The sequence below is a fragment of the Corylus avellana genome, chromosome ca3 (assembly GCF_901000735.1).
Source record: "Corylus avellana chromosome ca3, CavTom2PMs-1.0".
Classification (NCBI taxonomy): domain Eukaryota; kingdom Viridiplantae; phylum Streptophyta; class Magnoliopsida; order Fagales; family Betulaceae; genus Corylus; species Corylus avellana.
In genome coordinates, this window is record NC_081543.1 from 3,483,010 (window position 1) to 3,504,806 (window position 21,797).

General features: G+C 34.5%; 1 protein-coding gene and 1 pseudogene across 1 annotated transcript; one reads left to right on the forward strand and one right to left on the reverse strand.

Moving 5' to 3' along the window:
* Window positions 1-1,262: 1,262 nt before the first annotated feature.
* LOC132175171 (alpha-N-acetylglucosaminidase-like) lies at window positions 1,263-10,149 on the reverse strand (annotated as a pseudogene).
* Window positions 10,150-19,226: 9,077 nt separating this feature from the next.
* Window positions 19,227-20,793, forward strand: LOC132175829 (protein JINGUBANG-like). Its single transcript, XM_059587890.1, has 2 exons — window positions 19,227-20,202; window positions 20,281-20,793. The coding sequence occupies exons 1-2, from the start codon at window positions 19,285-19,287 to the stop codon at window positions 20,596-20,598; spliced, it is 1,236 nt and encodes a 411-aa protein (XP_059443873.1). The 5' UTR covers window positions 19,227-19,284; the 3' UTR covers window positions 20,599-20,793.
* Window positions 20,794-21,797: the final 1,004 nt, after the last annotated feature.

Sequence of the window (21,797 nt, forward strand, 5' to 3'; positions counted from 1 at the left end):
GAGCTTCTAGATGGATGCTGAATCAATGTGTATCTTATGGGTCAATAGTCCGCAATGGCGTGGTCGTTGGATGACTTCAGGCAGCGACTAGCAACAAAAATAATTTCTACTTTCCTCCCAAGCCCATGGCTTAAAAAATTACCCCCTTTGTCATCCCCCCCGTCAGCGTCATGTATACCCATTGCTGTCTCGTTCAGTACCTCAGCCTTTGTCTAGGATTAGAATAAGGGTTAAATACTTCATATCTCCCTATAGTTTTTTAACTTTATTTTTTTCTTTATGTGGTTTTATTTTTATTACAGAAGGTTCCTGTGATTTTGATAAGTAACCAAATTAGTCCATCCGTTAGTTGACCGTTAAAATAAAATTAAATATGTGTCACGTGTCGACGTCTGATTGATCCACGTGTCAGTCCTAACGGTCAACTAACGGATTAACTAATTTGGTCACTTATCAAAACCACAGGGATCTCCTGTGATAAAAATAAAACCATAGGAGAAAAACATAAAGTTGGAAAACCTTAGGGGGTACGAAATATTTAACCCTTAGAATAAAAAGCAGTACCACATAGGTAAGTTGGTAACTGTTGAATTACCGTTTCTTTTTAAAATAAGTAATAATTTATCATAATATTATTACAAAGATTATGAACTCAAACTTTAACTCTTACAATTTACTTCATTTCAATTAAAATATTCTAAAGTGTTATCGTATCTCACATGTGAAGAGAGCTAAAACTTTGATTAAATTTACATCTTTGTTACGGATATGGGGTTATTGCAATATTATTGCAGTTAAATCCCCTCTGGTCCCTATGGTTTAAACCTGGATCAAATGGTTACCTCAGTTTTAAAATCTATCAGACTTGGTAGACTTGGTACTTGCATTTGTCTTATTAGCTTTTTTAGTCCCTATGTCCATTTTCTGACCACCCGAAAGGGGAACTGCGACCACCCACCCCAATGGTGGAATCCCCTGCGACCCACTGCAGGGTGGGATAAAAAAAAGAAGCAAATACATAATGTTAATGTGCATATGGGACACATGGTAGTCATTGATAGGCTTAACATGGTGGGCCGTTAAGTTTTTGGTCGAAAAATAGACGAAGCGACTAAAAAAGATAATAAACAAGCGCAAGTACCAATTTTGATAGTTTTTGAAACCAAGGCAACCATTTGATAAAAGTACAAACTACAAGGACCAAAAAGGGATTCAACCCTTGTTATTATGCATAGAGAAAAAGATACTAGACTAGTAAAGCATGGAAAGAACAGGTAAATACGCTAATAAAGATATTTTGCTGCAGTAAGCACCAGTTCACAGATTATGCCTTTTTCCAGGAAGTACATTGATCCATGCAATGGCATCTTCATTGGATAATTTTATGCGTCAGGGCTTCTCAAATACTTGTTGTAAAGCCACCGGGATGTTTCTAGAGCATTTCCAGTGCTTGCCACTGGGAATGGTTTCCTACTCCTTTGCCAATCATTTGTCAGCTTTATCCACTCCTTCCTCCAATCCTTCAACTGAAAATCATGCCCCTTCTCTAAACTTTCTACCAAGAACTTGAAATATATAGCTGCTCGTGGGCCATAGTAATCTCGTAAAAGTCCACTCCAGTACTTGTTTCCTAAAACATAGGAAATATAACAATTACATGAATGTATTGCAATCGTTTTGCCGACAATTTCATATCTCTACAGTGTAGTGTTGTAGGATGTTCTCAGATGCATCAAAGAAAATGCCGCTGGATTCCCTATTATGATTAATATAACAACGATCCTGATAGGACAATTCTTGGGCACCAAATGGGTCTATACCTACAAGTTCAACTATAGAGACAAGAAGAACAGCAAGGCAGGAAATGTTGGCGTACCGTAATCACGAAGCAGGCAAGCTTCTTTCTCTGTGTTGTCGAACCACATGGTTATTTGAGTTCTTGCATTCCATTCAAACTGTATTTTTGAATGACATCAACTAAAATCAACCGATTTGCAAATGTTATTTGAGAAGTAATAGGTAACAAGTCAGAGGGATCAAAACCTGTTGTTCCTGTTCTTCACCATGGGCAAGTTTTTTTGCACTTTCAAACCAAGGTCCCAAAAGAAATCCGTCATGGCAGGCTAAGAGTTCGTCCATATCTTCCACGAGGTCCAGAAACTTCTGGCTATGGCTGGCCAGTGGCCACTCCATAGACATCATTCAACTGATAGGCTTCTATAACCTTTAAGAATAGCTGGTTTGCATATTTTGCTAAAGCTTGTCGAGTGAGGTCAACAAGGTCATACCTAAGAACAGATGAGACATGTGAATATGAAAAAGTAGGTACAAAAGAAAATATATAAGTTGTTCAAGTATTACGAGAAAAAAAAAATGTATATTTGCTAACCTGTAAGTGTTACTTTCTGATAGTTCATCTCCACTTGCAATGAAAAGTTCTAATGCATGTATTACTTCAGAAGTTGAATACCATAGATGAGGCAGTTCAAATGAATCAGTTATATCCTCTAGGGCGACTCTTCTTGATACTGATTTTCCATAGTGGTTATACCTTTCTTGCAGAATTGAAATAAAGGAAGGATGAACATCGGGAAATGCCACAATTACATCCCTGTTTTTGTCCTGTTCTCATATCACTAGGATTTAGATTCAAATGAATGTTAATGTGCTAAGCATATCTATATGTGTAATTGCAACTCAAAAGCATCCAATAAATGTAGAGACAATAATATGTATAATTTATAATTATCAGTCTTGTTCAACCTCTTTACAACTCAGGATAAGCAATATGGTACTGTTATATCAGAAGTAGAAATGAAAGAATTACAAGTAATATAAAGCATGCATTGGAGAAACATATTTGGATAAAAGGTCAAACTGATGCATCCTTGCAAAAATTGAAGAGACGAAAGGCGTTTTTCCCTATGAATTATAAACAGGAAGGCTAAATTAATTTACAATAAAAAATACAAAAGGCAAGTTAGGGTAACTTACATAGGCACCGTCAGTGCAGTTGTAGACAGTGTGATACAATATATTCCAGGCATCTTGTATTAAAGGAACTGATTGGCCATAGCGTCTTTTTGAATATAAGTGAATCCATGTCTGAAATAAGGATGATTAGGTGATGTTAATAATTCAAAATCACAACACCCCCCAACCCCCACAAAAAAGAAAAAAGAAGAAAGAGAAAAAAGGAACATCAAAACCAAAAGAAAAGAAAAAAGTAAGCAACTCGGACTTGGAACCTGTTTGTGATTGCGTTTGAGAAATAGAGTTTTTAAATCAAAAAGTGTTTTTTGGCAAAAACTTCATTTTTATGCTTTTGTCAAAAATGTGTTTTGACCATTTTTGAACCCTTAAAAGCGCTTTCAAATTTTTTTATCAAATTGGTACTTTTTTCTTCGAACGGACTTTCTAAGTGTTAAACGCACTTTTAGACCCCTCAAATACACACTCAAACAGACCCTTAGTTAAAGACTTTTATAAAGAAGAATAGTTTTAAAGGGACTCATGGATGCACAAATTTTTCAGAGCATCTAAAAGCAAATACTTGAACACACTGTAAGTAGGAGGTGAATTTAGAAAAACCCAAGCATAGAGAGAAATATAGAAATATATTATATATAAATAATATCAAGTCCTACAATGAAATTCTTTTAAGTGTACCGAGAAAGAATGTCCATGGTTTCGGAATAATATTTAAACATGGTAGACATAGCTTGGTGCTGCTCAAGGCAATACAGGCAGAAGGCACAGGTTGCAGAGGACCATAGGATGAAATCCATAACCTACCTAATGACATAAGGACAAAATTTTGTCCTATTGGGAAGGCTTTCTTTGGTAACTAATTAACCATATCCTGCTCGTGACTTAACTTTCCAATTATAAATCGAAATCATAGATTGACAAAATAAGCAATATTCTGAGAGTTGGAAAAAACTTAATATTACCTTGACATCAATTTTGTTGTGTCGAAATGCCATTTCAGACATTAGGTCATAAACCACAGGATTTTGTTCGATACCTTCCATTGACATTCCAACACCAACCTTTAGATAAATAAAGAGGTAAAATAAGATATGCAATCTAAATAAAATGCTAAAAAAACTAGTGGAAAAGGACTATCAGTGTTGCATGGGATATAATTACTCCCAAGCATCATAAATGTATCTGGTTTCTGCAATTTCAATCAATGAAATTTCCTCAAGAAAATTCAAAAACATTAATGCATCTTAACTGATCAAATGCAGTCACAATGTTGCTTAACAATGACACATGATAATTGGCATGATGTTGTTACATAACACTATGAGTTTAACAGGATATATCTTGAGGGAACAATCAAAATTGGAATGGACAAACTTGCCATTGTTGAATTTTCACTTTCACGAGCGTCAACTGGTCCAGATGCTATTGCATCTAAAATTCCGTACATCTCAATGTTTGCTGCAAAGTTGTGCAGCATACACCTGTAGAGTAGAAAACTAACAAATCAAACAAGAAAGCAAAAGAGAAAGAAATGATAAGGTACCAAAAGGGTGAGGCAAATAATTAACTGAGTACCCCCATGCGGAAAAAAAAAAAAAAAAAATTCATTTGTTTGAAAGTCAAGCACATAAAAAAACCCTCTGACAGTTTAATCAATAGACATGGACACAAACTGACACATTTCATCAAGGGTGTGAAACTGTTGGACAGATAAAAAAGAAAAAGAAAAAGGTAAATGGTAGGACATTGCCATATATTTAAGCATCCACGTCAACCCATACATAGTTGTCTTTGGAAGTCTTGCCAAGCAGTCCAACTTTAAGGGTAGGTTATTATTGGGCTGCTGGCCCAATTTCAAATAGCCCGATTAACATTATTTTCAGTATTACCAAAAGGGGAAAAGAAAAAAGCAAGAGTTTCATAACACAACATATTAAACATATTCTATAACATTTTTGAAATGATACAAGAGTGGCTACTCATGATGAGTCAGTCTCTTGTTGCGTGTCCATATTTGACAAGTATCAAACAAACTAATCCTCAATTAGATATTCATCCTATATATCATAGATAACTATAAATGGAATAATGACTTGCCATATGTAGGGAACACCATAGAATTGTTGTGAAGTAGTCCATATAGGCTTCACTTCAGCAAACAGATCAAGGACTACGAGCCTCCCCAAGGGAACAGAATGTAAAAGTGCCTGCAAACAAGCGTAGGTTATGTCAACCAAAAGCACAACATAAAGGGGGAACTTGACCACAGCCATGAAAAAACCTTTTTAGCATAATTTGCTCTAAAATATTCATATATGATTAGATTTTTTTAGCAATATAGTTTTTTCTTTCCTTTTTTTCCCCTCTTCTCTCTCCCTAAAATTGTTCTCTTCTTTCCCAATGCATTGGGAACTTCAGACATGAAGTCAGACAAGCCACTAGAAGTAGATAGTTTCCATCAAACGATTCAATGTAAAGTCAATGACTTCTTATCCTATAGTCTCCATCAAATGATACAATGTTATGTCAATGAACTTCTTATCCTTATTTTCGTTTGAGCTGCAGAGGCTTTTAACACCAATTCTCAAACAATGAGTGATAAGTTTAGATTGATTACATGCTTAAAAATGAGAAGGCATTAATAACTAGAAAAGAAACATGAAAGAAAGCAAGTATGTTATAGACATAACCTTCATTTGTGGAGGTCTCCAAAATGGATCATATGAAAACAGCCACCCCTGGGGAAAAAAAATGTCAGATTCAAAACTGAAGTTAATAGTAAATGGAAAGCAACTCTAAGAGCTTGACAATATATGAGAAACCAAGGCCACAGTGGATCCACGATTTAGAGGCTATGCATGCTAATTTCAAGTCAAATATAAATCATAGATAAAAAACTAAATTCAACCAGAAGGTCTAGGAAAATGACTGCATCGTAGGAAAACCTAAATCAAATGTGATAATTTTACCTGCATAAGCCAGACAGCCTCATTATCACCACTTTGCATTCCCCTAAATGTTGCAGCACCTAGTGAAGAGATATACTCTGGGTCATCTACAGGTGGAGTGTTCTCATCAAAAGTATCACTGGAGTAGGTTCAGAAATCATTACACAATAGAAATAAACTTCAAGGAAGAATATTTCCAATTTAAAGAAAAAATATATGAACTGTAGAAAACAATTCAGAGAATATCTTACCAGTTGTATACGTGACCAGTCCTTCCATATTCTGACCAAAAAGGCAATTCAAAGCATGTCAAAAATTAAAAACACCAGTCTTTCTTTGGCACACATGCACGTAAGATCCTACTACTTTCTTATGCATAGACATACATAAAGAAGGGGAGGAACAGCCAAGCAAGTGCACCTTTCAGTTGTTGCTTGATAAATGCTCTCCCAATTTCAATAAACAGGGGATCGGTTGCATCAAGAAGATAAGTGCAGCACCATTTAAGGTCACTCTCAACTGAGAACCTGAAGCAGGATCACAAAGAGGAAGATGAAGTCTTCAGCTTTTACTGAAACAAATCAAAGCTACTTATATATAAAATATGAATTCAGAATTTGATATAGATTCCACTTTTGTAGATTTTTTAATGATACAACAGATAAATTTTAGTTCTTCAAGCTCCATGTCTAAGGTATTAGCTAAATTTAATAAAGTAATGTTATATACCACATTTTTAACTCAGAATGTTAACGTAACAGTTCCAATCAACCCTTGAATATATATATATTTTTTTAACAAGGGGTTGGTTGGAACTAACATATCAACATTGTGAGATAATTGTAGAATAAAAATGTGGTATATAGCATTATTCTATTTAATGAGGCCTTCAGGACTTCTATGATTCTCTAAGGTATTAGTTTCTAGAATCACAATAAATAACAGTCCTTTACGTCAAACATGTCTAACCTATGTAAAGTTTTTGATCCCCAAGTTTTTTACATGATGAGAGTCCTCTTTACTCCAATTCCATTCCTTATATTCTTCATTTTTCCTTGGAAAGGCTCTCTACTCTTCCAACAATCTCAAAAGATATTTGGGACATATATGAATGTAATTAAATCTTTGAGAGTCCTGAACGTGTTATCTTTGCTGATGGCACTACTTACCAATTTCCCAAACGTGTTATCTTTGCTGATGGAAATATATATTTCAATGCCGCAGGCACATTTCCAGAAAAGGCTGGAAGAACTGAAAAGAAAAGTCTGCATGCATTAAGAGTATTATCCACACAAGGGGGAAAATGAAAGTATATGGTAAAATATATCATTTTCCAAGTTTAAATATTTTTTTAAAAAATATGTATCATTTGTTCAGAGAATTTTATAGGAGTGAATCTAAGTCATTCTAGGATTTGCTACAAATGGGCACCAAAGCTTAATAATCATTTTTTCCTAAATATACCAAACAGTTGCATGATAATGAAATGACATGGTGATGTGAAGATAAAGAAATGCTTGATACCTTATAAACTAATCAGTTACATTTTCACTGGTTCTACTACCATCATAGACTTTGGCCATTTCAACCATAAAGAGTAATTCAAAATCAGGAAGAAAAAATGACTAGATGTTAAGGAACCATTTGCACCTGGAGTCATTCCAAGTTCAAACATTCTGGCGAGAATTTTCTTCTGCAGAATCAGCTGTTGATCCAACCAACTATGTGGTAATGGTCCACCCCATCTGTGATAAAGATACTGTAAGTTAAAAAAATTGCAAAATAAAAACTAAAGAAGTTACAACCGAGAGTTACTGTTTTCAGGGATTAGGACACTCGTGTCCATGAGAAAAGCAGCTTTTGCTAAAAGCAGGTAAAGGACCAGTACGTCAAAGTGATTGAAAGGCTTCAAATAATGAGTTGAATGAATGCATTTATCATTTCAATTATTTGAAAAGTATTGTCAAGCCTGAAACAACAAATATACTACAATTAAGATTAAGATTAAAATTAAAAAGAAAAGGGATGTCAAGTTGTTGAACACAAACAAGAAGAAAGGCAAACTTTCACAGGTCAGAAATTAAATTACCCTACAAAACATACAAATAACTAAACAAGATCTACAAACTTACCCATGCAGATTTCCCATACGTGACCATGCAAGAAATCCAGGGCCTCCGAAGAAATCATCCAAATCCGTTTTGCTTAAATTAAATTTCTGCTAGAGGATTATAATAAATCATTAGAAGAGTAGATGTCTGGAGATGCTAAATTTATTTTTACACAATTCATGAATCATGAATCATGACTCATGAGTTAGTACCAAGGTCATCTGGATATAATGAATTGACTAAACAATGTAACTTAAAGAAATCATATTTACAAGCTAAAATCATAAAGAGATTGTAGTATCAATGTTGCTGGTAACAAGATTTTCAAACAAGAAAACATAACCAAACAAAAAGCCCCAAGAGACTGAAAGATTAAATCTTTCAAACTCATACGGAAAACTACATAAAGCAGGAAATCACCTGGAAAACCTTCTGCCAAATAGCTTCTTGTCCTGTAAATGCTAGCGGGAAATTGATACCTTGGAGAGCCATCCAATCAATCTCCTTCTCCCATCTTGTCCAGTCCCACCAAGCAAAAGAATCTTCCGAAAGCAGACGAAAGAAAATAAATTAAAATCTATCAGAACACAATTGAAATTTGAGGCCATAAAACACTACAGAAATTATAATGTTTCAGTCTCACAAATCATTGGCTTATCAAATTATCTATTGAGCTATGAAAGTTCCAGAAAAACAAACGCCTTTCGAAATAAGAATCTTACAGCTAGATGCAACAGCATTCTGGTAGTAGTTCAAAGGAACAGGTCTCTGGACCAAGATACCAGCATCTTTAACACGGGGAAGCAAGCCAGCTCTAGGTACTGAAAACAGCTGCGCGCCACCAGTTTTGTCCCAAGATATATGTGAACCACACCAATACTTCAAATACCAGTGCAGACCAGCCAAAATCTCCACTCCAGTGACTCCAGAAATTCTAGTTACGCGTTGAAGTCACATGTTAGGTGTCAACCGGATACTCTCAATCATCTACATGATAGTATTTTACAGGTCAATATGCATTTATATGTTTGACTGAGGTCATTACAATATGTTGATCCATATTGAACAGATATTAGACTCCCCAAAACAAAGCAAGACAAGAGAGTACCCGACTTTCCCAATTAAAGCATCACAAAATATTTAGAACATATGGCTAAGTCAGCATAAACGAGCACAATAAACAATTCCATGGAGACAATCCATATATAGTGGATGAAGAAATCTCACAGAATTTCCGGATCCCCACGCCGAATGAAAGAAGGATTGTTCTTGATCATAAAGCAAGACTCACCGCCACATTGCTCCTATTCAAAATAAATGAATTGAGTGAGAGCCTCTTCTTTGTAAACATTATGTGGAGTGTACCAGAAGCAGAGCAGAGTATATCCTGATCAAGACGACTAAATTTAAACACAACGTTTCAAATAAACATCAATCAACAACTATATTCTGCCTTTTATTTTCAATGTCAACAATCAATTTACAATCTAATCATATTTACATGGACATATCCACTCTGTGATTTTCTGTGTATATAAATAAATTTTCTTAAAATTTTTGCTTCAATCTTTAAGCAATACAAGGGAGCAATAAATTTGAACTAGGCTAACTTGAGTGAAGTCTAACAAGTAGTTTTAGCATTTTTTTCAGGCTCGAGATGCTGAAACTTCAAATTAGCTTTCCTTTCTTCTCATAAATTTTCTCGGCAGCCATACACAGCACAAAAGAAAACAAAGTTTACGAAAACCAAATACCTTGGAGACGATTTGGAAGTCGAAGCTGGAAGAGTGAGAAGGAAGCAGCCGATGGAGAACGGCGCTAGCCGCGGCCTCCTGTACCGAGGGAGGAGCTCGCTCGCGGTCCTGGAGTTCGAGAAGCCGCGAGATGTAGCCGACGCCGATCGTCGACGAGCGAGCCAAGGAGAAGAAGGTGCAGAGGAAGAACACAAGAGTGAGAGAAATGGCGGGAAGCTGGGAATCCATGGTTGGTCATGGATGCGAAGCGAGAGAGAGAAATCGTTTATAGAGAAAGTTTGCATGGTGACGATAGCAGAGATGGAGAATCTTTGGCGGAGAGAGAGGGTTCGTCAGTATGAGACAAATTTGAAGGCCGGCCGTCGGAGAGCGCCAAATGGTAACAGTTTTTTGGTTTCGGTTGGTTCTGCGCGAGCCTTGGGCTTGGGCCGAGTTCAGCTTTGATCTTTCATGGGCCTTAACTAGGTAGCCTGGGCTTTGGTTAGTAATGGCTCTGAAAGCAGCTCACGAGAGTTTCCAATAGCTTTTCGGCGTACGGATGAAGGTCATCTAAACTACGTTTTAGCATTTTTAAATTTTAATAATTATTATAAATTAAATATTTCAGATATTATCATTTCTTTTAAAATATTATTTTATTTAATCTTTATATATCACTTATTATAGATATTAAGATAACAAAAATGAGTCACTTAATTTCAAATATCATTAAAATTTAAGTAAAATCTTTTTGAGTGTGGTTAACCCTCGTAACACAAGTGTGTCACATATCATTAAAATTAAAATTTAATTTTAATGATAATTTCAAATATCATTAAAATTAATATTTAAGTAAAATCTTAAAATTTAATTTTAAGTTTTTATTAAAAGTACATTTTGACAATTTTTAGAGTAAAAAAATATATATTTTGGCATAATTTTTAAAGTACTAAAAATATTTTTTAACCCTCGTAACACAATTCTAAACTGACTCTAAGAGCCTGTTTGAAATTGGGTATGAGAAATAAAGTTTTTAAGTCAAAAAAAGCTTTTGAACAAAAGCTTTACTTTTAAGCTTTTGCCAAAAGTATTTTTTGACCATTTTTAGACTTTTTGAACCATTAAAAACGCTTTCAATTTTTTTATCAAACGAATACTTTTTTCTTTAAACAAACTTTTTAAGTGATAAAAATACTTTTAGACCCCTCAAACGTATCCCAAAGAAGTCCTAAATAGAAGAGAGAAGATAGAATGAGGATCCATGGACCCAAAAAGCTGAAAGAACTCCTTAAACCTAAAAAGCTCTCTTTGAGGTCTTGTCTGCCATTTGGTTACAATTATATAAAAAAAGCTTTCAAAGATCCCATAATCCAAAAAAGTGCGTTCCACACAAGCCTCGAACTGAAATAATGCTCATGTAGTCATGTGAATGGGTTATGCGAGGTTTATGTTTAGGTTCCTTTTTAGAATAAAATGGTCAAAGAAGTATTTATTGAATTTCTTATCAAATATGCCATTTTTATTTTTTTTGCTTGGCACAACTTTATGGATATTAAAAGTATTTTTTACCCTTCTTAACGCAATCTCAAACGTGCTCTACAACTCATTTCAAGCTTGTGTGGCTGTATTTTTAGGGTGAACAAATCGAATAACAAAATTTGATAGGTAATATAATTGTTTAGTGACAGGCGTACTAATTAAGGGCATTTTTTAGATTGTATTTGAGAAATAGAGTTTTTAAGTTAAAAAACTCTTTTTGGCAAAAGCTTCAAAATTAAGTTTTTGCCAAAAGTGTGTTTTGATCATTTTTTTTTTTACTTTTTGCACATTTAAAAGCGTTTTTAATTTTTTTATCAAACGAGTATTTTTTTTTTCAAACAGACTTTTTGAGTGTTAAACGCACTTTTAAGCCTTTCAAACTCACACTCAAAGTGTTATGCAGACTGCTGTATCAATTCATAAAGAATTTATAATAGTAATTATAATACCCTAATGACAGATGATATTATTGTGTTTATGCCTACCACTATTTATTTATTTTTTAATTTTCCTTTTAAGCCTTTATACCTACCACTTTATAGGGCTTTATAGTGTACTGAGTGTAATAAAAAAGGTCTAGTATCTGATCACCACGTGAAGGAGTAATAAATATAATTGATGACCAAAATGAGAAACTGGAATCAAGTCTTTGTCCATCGCCATGTGAAGTTCCCTGTTTGGGGTAGTCAATAATCAATTATTTTTGGCTTTGCTTTCTACCTTTCTCTCTTTCCTTTTATTATTATTTTTTTATAATTAAAAAAAAAGCAAGAGAAAATGATTATAGTTGTTATTTTTTATGGACGTATTCTACCGAGAACCAATAATAGGAGGGGTCTAGTCTTAAAAATTACATGCGCCCTCAACTAGTTAGGCTATAACTTAATTTAGACTCATCAAAATATTAATGAAACTAAAAATAATTTATACTAATAAGACACGAAAATTTTCATTACGGGAATCAAATTCATACCGTAATATTTACCTAAGCATGCCCTAGTGCTTACCTTTCTCTTTTTAAATTCAATATGTTATATACACCATGGGCCAGGGAAACATGGGAAATTGCAGAAGGCTAGGACAGCAAAACACATGGTAAGAGTGAAAGGCTAGAAGTACACATATTCGATGGCAAACCCATTGAAGCTCATGACTGATTGACATTGCCATTTACGGTACCAAGTACCAACAGACAAATATACATCAGTGGGGTCTTGCAAGCAGTTAAGTTGTACACAAGAGACGAGGCATTTTCTGGTTGTGAATAATTTTAGTGCTTGCAAGACCCCATTACTGATCATAATGTACGCAATAGAAACAAATGGGGCACGCAGTGCTTTATGGCGTATAGTCCACTTCCATGTTGCTTTCATGAAATGAAATAGATTTCGGTTCCTTTACAGGATGATGGTCCCTTCACCCCACCTTTCACCAATGCCCTATTGATACGTAGTAAAGCATAGATAAAAGTCGTTCGTTCGATTATGAGTGCTATTACGGGTACTACTTATAGCTTTTATTATAAATTTCTTATAAATTGACGTAAAAAGTTTACGTGTCACTTAACTAGTCAATACGTGGTATTCAATAATGGCATAAATTCCTTGGTGTAGGGTGTTGAATGAAGTGGATCAAGAATCTAACCTAAATTCCTTGGTATAGGGTTTGTGTTACACCATATCGAGATTTAATATTTGGAGTACTACAATGTTCTTACAAATTCACATGATAGTTCACATGAGAGTGTCATATTGCACAATATGAGTGAAAAGTTAAGTAATAAAATTTGACTGATAAATTTAATTATTTAGCAGCTAATTCATTTATCGTACCCTAACAACACTCATTTTATTGGTAGGATGGGAAAGCAAAAGCCTACAATGAATTGAAGGGGCCATCAAACTAAAGTTAATTAAAGTCAGTGAATAGTTTGAGACACTCTTGGGCATGAGGAGCAAACTGGCAAAATTGGTATTATTGCGGGCTTCATGGCATTTTGTTAGGGTTTACTAGGCTTAGGCACCTTTTTTTATTTCTTGGCTAGGAAGTTAGCAATTCGGTTCTAATATTATTAATTAATCTAAATTGAGGTTCATCAGTTTTTTCTAAAAAAAATTCTTGGACAGAATTTCATCTTTGGTCCAATGTATCTGTCAAAAGGATATGCATGGCATGCACTAAGAAGATAGTCATATCATCTACATCTCTTTAATGGCAATTCAGATAATGGCTTTAACTTCTTTTAATTGTTTAATTAATACTTTTATATATATATATAACACAAGATATTATATGAAATATTTTAACTGAAATTAGAAATAAATCGTAAGAATTATAGCTCAAAATCATAACCTCTATGTAATATTATATGAAATCATCACTTAAATTTTTAAAATAAGTGATAATTTAATAGAAAAAAAAAAAAGGTGATGATCGATATCATGGCTTCCAGAAATTATTGTGAAGGTGATGTGTTTGTGTCTGTGAGATGACTGTAAATGTAATACATACATACATACGCGCGGAATCATCATAGAGAAGTAGGACAAATGGACAATTGATTAAGGTACATGATATAAAAATTATAGAATTAATTTCTTCCTTTTACAGTTTAATTGCACAATTAATTATAGGTTGTTGCTACATCACATCAAAAGAACATTAATACATGTCAACTTGTCTGATAGGACAACTAATTCTAAAGTAGAAATAGCAATTCTTTACATCAGATACAAATAATTTTGAATTTGTAGTATATATTAAATGAGGGTCTGTCCATTTACTTTGCACTTGAAAAATTAAACTTATTTAACTCATCAATAATGCAAACTATTTTGATATTTTTCTGATGATTTGATTCACATGAAACTATAGTAAAATGCAAATGCATGTGATCAAAAGGCTATACTTTTAATTGGAGGTATTCACTATTCTCTCACCTTTTACAAAGAAATTGCATTCTATTGATGCTAATAAAAGGGAAACTTTTGCAGCCTTAATTGGCTGTACGTGGTGAAGTACCTGGCCATGAAAGAAGGCAACAACTCTTTGTATGTGGAAGGTGATTCCTTGGTCACCGATCAATCAAGCCCAACTCTTCAATGATTGGGCTTTTTATCTTATCATCTCCGACATTCATTTAAAGTTTTAGCATTTTTTTCAAGAAGTGTCAATTCAAACTTTGTGTTAGGATTAATAGTTAGAAGGACCCCCATATAATCCTCCATGCATTTTCCTGTATTTGCTTAGACAGAGAAAAAAAGAAAGAAAGAAGAGAATCAAACTACATGCATGTTGCTTTTAGCACTATTTTAGTCTCAATAGTCCAATTCCCTACTTAGGCAAGACATGCATGGAATTCATAGCTTGATTTTGAAATCCAACAACATTTGACTCACAATTATGAGTTTAGTGTGAAAAATGATAACCCTAATGACATAAGGAATGATATCATTTTTAAATTTCGTCAAGGATCGGGTGTGAACGATGGTGAAATCGAATCTGGACTATGAAATAGATTCTATGTACGTATATAGAGACTTATGAATGTATGATATTCTACAATCAATATTGGGAGAAAACAAACTTTATGAAAATTGATGTCTACATGGGTGGCGTATATTATAGGGGAGGCACGATATCCATGTCATGAAAAGTCAAATGCTGGGAAGAATATATATGCATAATGCATGACATGATTTTCTTGAACTAAATATAAGATATTTCTTTGCAATTATAAAAGAGAATAATTGAAAATGTACGTAATTTCAACGCTTTGATGTTTCAAACTTTCCTTAATATCTTCAAAAGCTTAGGAGAAAAAAGTGGATAAAAGATAAGAGTTGGGCAGCCCCCTAGAAAACGTACGTTTCTTCCTATGTACAACTGGAAATCAACGTTTAGTCGCTATAACTATCATTTTCTTCTATGTTCTTTATATATATATATATATATATATATATATATATTCTCACATATTCTTAGTATAACAAGTAGGCTAATAATTTTTGACACGACTTGCGAACTTGACACAAATCCAACATAAAATTAACGAGTTATGATTGAAGAATTTGACCCATTTTTAATTAAAGGAGTCGGGTTATGGTTGATTTATATAGTCTTACACGCATGTCTTGACACGACCCGCAAACTTGATTCAAATCTAGTTAATATGAAATTAGTAAATTGGGATTGAAAAGTCAGATCTGCTTAATTAAATATGTCAAGTTATAGTACGTTGATCTATATAATCTTACACAAATGCTTTGATACGACTAGAATACATGTACACGAAGACAAATTGGCATCCCTATCAAAAATTTCAGATAGTGAATGCTACAGGTTTTGGGATGCCCGGAACCGCACTCCGGAGACTTGCTCGAACACCCGGGACCAGATCCCCTCTCATCCATAGAGAACTGGAGGAGATCTAATTCCTCTAAAATACCGTTGAGGTCACTGTCAAATAAGTATCAGAAGCATCTAAAAATACTACAGCTTTGTAGCCGGCCAGAAGAGTACTGAAAGGAAAAGTGGGCATGATGGAAACTAATTGAGAGAGTCCAAACAGTTATCACTGTTAAATGGGTCCGAAGGTTCCAATCGGGGGTCCTACTTGTGCCCACCCGATTGGTGTACCTTCAAGAAAAGAGACATATTTTAGAACATTGAGTGAGAAATAAAATGGATGGGAAGAGAGACGACGGGTAAGCAATTGTGTGTAAATTGAAGCCAAAGAAAAAGTAACAAAACTACCCTTCAATGTGCTCCACTTCCACTTGACTATGCGCAAAGCTTCCTGTTTACACATGATTACTAATATTAATATAGACCTAAGTTTTCTTCTTTTCTAAGTAAATACTACTTAGGCTTCTGAGTATGTATATATCACCCGGCCGTGCTTGTTTTCTTCTCCATTGTAGGTGCTGTTGGCCCACTTTTTTTTTTTTTTTTTTTTTTTTTTTAAAGAGTCAAATTAGTAACGTTTGAAATAGTGACGTTTTTGAAAAGTGTCACTATTTCAAAAACGTCTCTATTTATAAAATAGGGGTGTTTGAATAGTATTACTATTCACATCCTTGTTCAAACGTCTCCATTCAGGCGCCTGAAATACGGTGTCGGACCAACTGATTCTTCGTGCATGATACTTACTTGACAAAACATAATTAACCTAGAAATTCTTATATTCACAACTAATTCAAAATGGAAGGTCACGGGCTGATGATTGTGTGGCATTTCCCTTTCTATAAGCTAGCTAGAGTGAATAATATATAAACCATATATATTGTATCATTTATTGCGAAAAAACTTTGATGATCTTTAAAGAAATACTCTCACACATAAAATGATAAAAATATCAGCAAAATACGAGCACCTAACGGTTGAGAGAGTAAATGGCTATTATTTTAGAGAAGTTGGAATATATTATAATGTCAATGATATCAATCTAACTAACTAGGGCTACAAAAGCATGGTATTAATTATATTTTGTATAAGGACTTGAATGTACAACATTCAACGCTTATCAATAATGAAAGATCAAATGAATGTTATAATGCAGGTGTTGAGCCATATGTACAAAAAAATCAATGGGTGTATTTTTTTTCCTTATTTATTTATTTTTTGTCTGGTGTAAGGTGTTGGGTAGTAAGGTTTTCCGGACACCTAAAATCTTACCAGAAAGGAAAGGGTATCATATGTGGAGCAGGAGCAAATAAATTAGTGCCGCAAGACATACTCAAATATAACCAGCATGGAGTTGTCGTCCACTACTGGAAACAGTAGTTGTTCAGAGAGGAAATCTTCACGTTTCAACTCCTGGCCTCTCTCACACAATATATATATCATGCCAGGTGCCGTTTCCCTCCTTGCCGATTGCTTTTTGATATCCTGCGGGCGTCCTTTTCTTGTACCTTAAATTATCCATAAATCGTACCAGTCGAAATCAATCTTTTCATATTTTTTAACCATTTTTTTGCAGTTTGTTTAAAGTAAGTTTGATCATTTGCTTCATTAAAAAATTAATTTCTCTGAAAATATGGTTTTATATATATATATATTAGCACTTATAATTTAGAGAAGGTGTTAAATATGCTTTGATACTATGTTAGAATAATAGAAAGATATAGAAAAATGGAAAAATAATAGGGAGAGCGGAAGCACATAATGGATTACATTATATTGATATTGATATTCTGTTTATGATAATAAATACAGATCAAGATCTCTATTTATAGAGAGACAAGTAATGTAATAGATTAAGGAAAGGTAAACCTAGTAGACTAAGAAAAGGTAAACTTAGTAGACTAAGAAAATGTAAACCTAATAGACTAATAATACCTAAGGAAATAAATAACCCTAATATAATATTATTAACATAAGGGAAATGAGAACAAGAGGAGAGATTTAGAGAATTTAAGAACGTCCGCACATCAAAGTTATTTCACATGGCTACATTTTTCTTTGATATTTTTGATTGTTTGCAATACTCTTATTTATAGAAAAAGAATATGAATGTTATAAATTTTTTCTATTTTTACATTAACAATAATAAAATTAATTTATTATTTGTAACTTTGTCTATTGAATTTTTGTAACTCTTATCTCAATAATATATATATATATATATATATATATATATATATATTTTGGGATGATCTGAGTAGTAGATCAGATTCTTGGTGGAGGGAGCCAACTGCCAAGAGTAGTACTGTTGGATACTTAAAACCAAGGGTTTTCCAAACTTGCAATGCTCATTGATTTGGACAAAACTTAGCTGTCAAAGGGAAGGCATGTTGAATACGGTGGAGGCCCCTCTTTATGTACTTTTTTTGTATTTATTTTTCTCTACTTAATTTCCTCGTCATCCTATTCCCTTGGAAGCGTATCAGCCTTCCACTGTCTCCATGTTTGCGGTGCTGAATATGTGGGACAATGCAATATAAGTTGGATTCCCACTGCTTACTAATTACCAACCAAATAATATACCTATAACAAGGCTAATGGCCTCTAACTCTGTAGGGTCAACTACGGGTCGTAATTCATTTTCGCTTGTCAAATTTAGGTCCCATCGGATAAAATAGTATATAGGTTAATCATAATTTAATTAAATAAGCTAAAACATTTTAACCTTAACTCGACTTATTTAATTAGGGTGCGTTTGGAATTACAATTTCACAAGAATAATCTATGTTTTTAAAAGATATCGCTAAACTTAAAGCGTTTGACATTGCGATTTAAAAAGCACTTTTATAAGCAGTCTAGGGGGTGCTTATTTAAAAAAACGCGAATTTAAACCAAAATCACAATTTCTCATAACAAATATTTGATGAAAAGTATTTTTTAACATATTTTACTAAACGTTTTTACGATTTTAAAAAGTACCGATTTCAAAAAAACAATTTTTAAAACCGCACTTATTGAAACCGCAATCCCAAACGGACCCTTAAACCGGTGAGACTCATCAACTATAATTTGTTATGATGTGTTTGGCATCACGATTTCATAAACAAAAAGTCCGATTTAAACCAAATCACAGAAAATTGATTGTATGGGATTTCATTTTTAAAAAATTGCAATTTAAAAATACAGATTTAAGGAAGTGCTCTTTTGAAAACGCACAATTTTAAAAGGCTAAACTGCGATTTTAAAGGTCAAATCGCAATTTTGTCAAACGCTTAACCGCGTTTTTAAAAATAATGTTTTTAAATCACACTTTTTAAAATTACAATCTCAAATGAATCCTTAATTTCATATTGAATTTGTAGCTCGCTTCAAAATCTGCTAGAAGTACTTGGACCAAGTGTAAGCATTAAAAATACAAGGAAAGAAAAGTGTTTTTCCCAACGAAGCTAATCCAAAAGCCACAACCCTCCTCACTTTCTTCCTCTATATATTTAACCCATTCACTTTCTTCACCCCATATTTTTTTTCTCTCTCTCTCAATCTCTCTAATATGGGATTATGGCATGCCCACAATCTTGTAACTCAGAGAACGAGTCTCAGTCTGAGTCCACCCACCATCAATCCGAGTTAAAATCTCTTCTTTCCCTCCCAAGCCTCCAATCAGTTCCTTCACTCACCTCACAATCCCACCGCCAACAACTCTATCTTTCCAACACCCACCACCACTGCCTCACAACTCTCAAAGGCCACACCTCCTACATATCCTCTCTCACCCTCGCCGGAGAGTTCCTCTACACCGGCTCTTCCGACAGAGAAATCCGCTCCTGGAAGCGCAACCCTTTACAGTACTCCGATTCCGATGATCACGAAACTCTAACAAACAACCTGGTTGCCGCCGGGAAGGGTGCAGTGAAGTCCCTCGTCGTTCAGGCCGACAAAGTCTTCAGCGCTCATCAAGACCGCAAAATTCGGGTATGGAAAATCAACTACCAAGAGCCTGACCATCATCAAAAGTACACGCGCTTAGCCACGCTCCCAACGCTTGGCGACCGCGCGTTCAACCTCCTGATGCCGAAAAACCAGGTTCAGATTCGACGGCACAAAAAATGCACTTGGGTCCACCACGTGGACGCCGTTTCAGCACTCGCTCTGTCGGACGACGAGTCGCTCCTCTACTCCGTCTCGTGGGATCGGACGCTCAAAATCTGGCGAACCAAGGATTTCAAATGCTTGGAATCCCTCGCAAACGCCCATGACGACGCAATCAACGCGCTGGCATTATCTAACGACGGCCACGTGTACACCGGCTCAGCCGACAAGAAAATCAAGGTGTGGAAGCAAAACATAGAAGATGATCGGAAGAAGAAGCATTTTTTAGTTGCCACGCTGGAGAAACACAACTCCGGGATCAATGCATTGGCTCTCAGCAGCGATGGTGCTGTGCTCTACTCTGGTGCATGTGACAGATCCATATTGGTACAAAAATTAATTAATGAAATTAATGGGCGTCGATAAAAATAAATAAATTTAATTATTTAATTTATATTTTAACAGGTATGGAAGAAGGGTAGCGGTGGCAGTGGCATGGAGGTTGTGGGCGCGCTTAGAGGCCACGGGAAGGCCATATTGTGCTTGGCGGTTGTGTCTGATTTGGTTTGCAGTGGCTCGGCAGATAGGACGGTTAGGGTTTGGAGAGGTTTAGAGAGAAATTACAGTTGTCTGGCAGTTTTGGAAGGACACAGGGGCCCGGTGAAGTGCATAACTGCAGCAGTTGATGGTTGCAACACTACATCGGACGAAGCTTACCTCGTTTACAGCGGTGGTTTGGACTGTGACATTAAGGTTTGGCAGGTTTTGGTTCCTATTCTTTAGAGGACAAAAAATCCTCCTTTTTAACCGCTTATGTACATTATGCGAAGATATATATATATACTGTACGTGTGTGATTCCTAATCTCCCAGCTTTTATTTTATTTTCAGTCTCTTTTTATTTCTTGGATTGTATTTTGACTAGTGTACAAATACTGTTTGAAGGAAATGGCCCATGAGAATGAGGGGTTGTTTTTCAGCTAAATTTTTTGGTATTTAATTTATCAATTTTAATTTTCACTCTCACATCATTCAATTTATGATAATTATATAATAATCTATTAAATAGTATTATTCATTAACTAATAGTGACTTAATGCAGAGAAATGCCTAATAAACTACTATGAAACTTTTTAGATTGATAATTAGTAATCGGTTGCTGCTGTGTTAGTGGCAACAAGTTGTTAATTTGGTCACCTTGTCTTTCAACATGAAGACCTACCAATTTTTTTTATTTTTTTATTTTTTTTTTTTTTTATAATATTATAATTAAAGATAGCATTGTGGAATCTTTCTTTTTGAGAGAGAGATGTGCACCGTGTAACATGATTTGCGTGTAGATACGTGCAACACGTTAAAGCTTAAATTAGTAAAAGTTATTTAATAACGTGAGAAAAGAAAGAATGTGTAAGATGTATATCCTCTTTTTATGGGATAGACTCCTTAATTATAAAGTGTGACTTATCATGTAAATCGCATTAATAGTCATGTGGGTATATAATTTTTATGTGAAGAAAATTATAAAATTGCTTTTTTTGTTTTGTTTTATAGCCTGATCATCTTTCATGTAGAGGTTGATTGAGAGGGTCCGCCTATAATTTATATTCACAACAAACATAAAGCCTTCCATTCAATTGCCTGATATGTGAATAATGCCGATAAAGTAATGCCATTAGTGCTCTTTGTTTTTCTTGAAGGATTAGTTGAGTGGTGGGACTCCATGAGACAGAGGGCAATAAGGTCTGGCTAGCTAATTAAGTGAAGTTCACACTCAATAAAGATCAAACCTTCCATCTTCTAGAATTGTCCACATTCTCGAAATATTTATTTATTTATTTATTTATCCTGAAAAGTTGGATTTCTTAGATCTTATGTACAATCAACATCCAAAGATGAGTTAAAATAATCGTCGAAATTAAGCTAAAGAATTGATAAACTACTACTAGCAGCTGCGCAAAAGCACATGTTATATAAAATTACTGG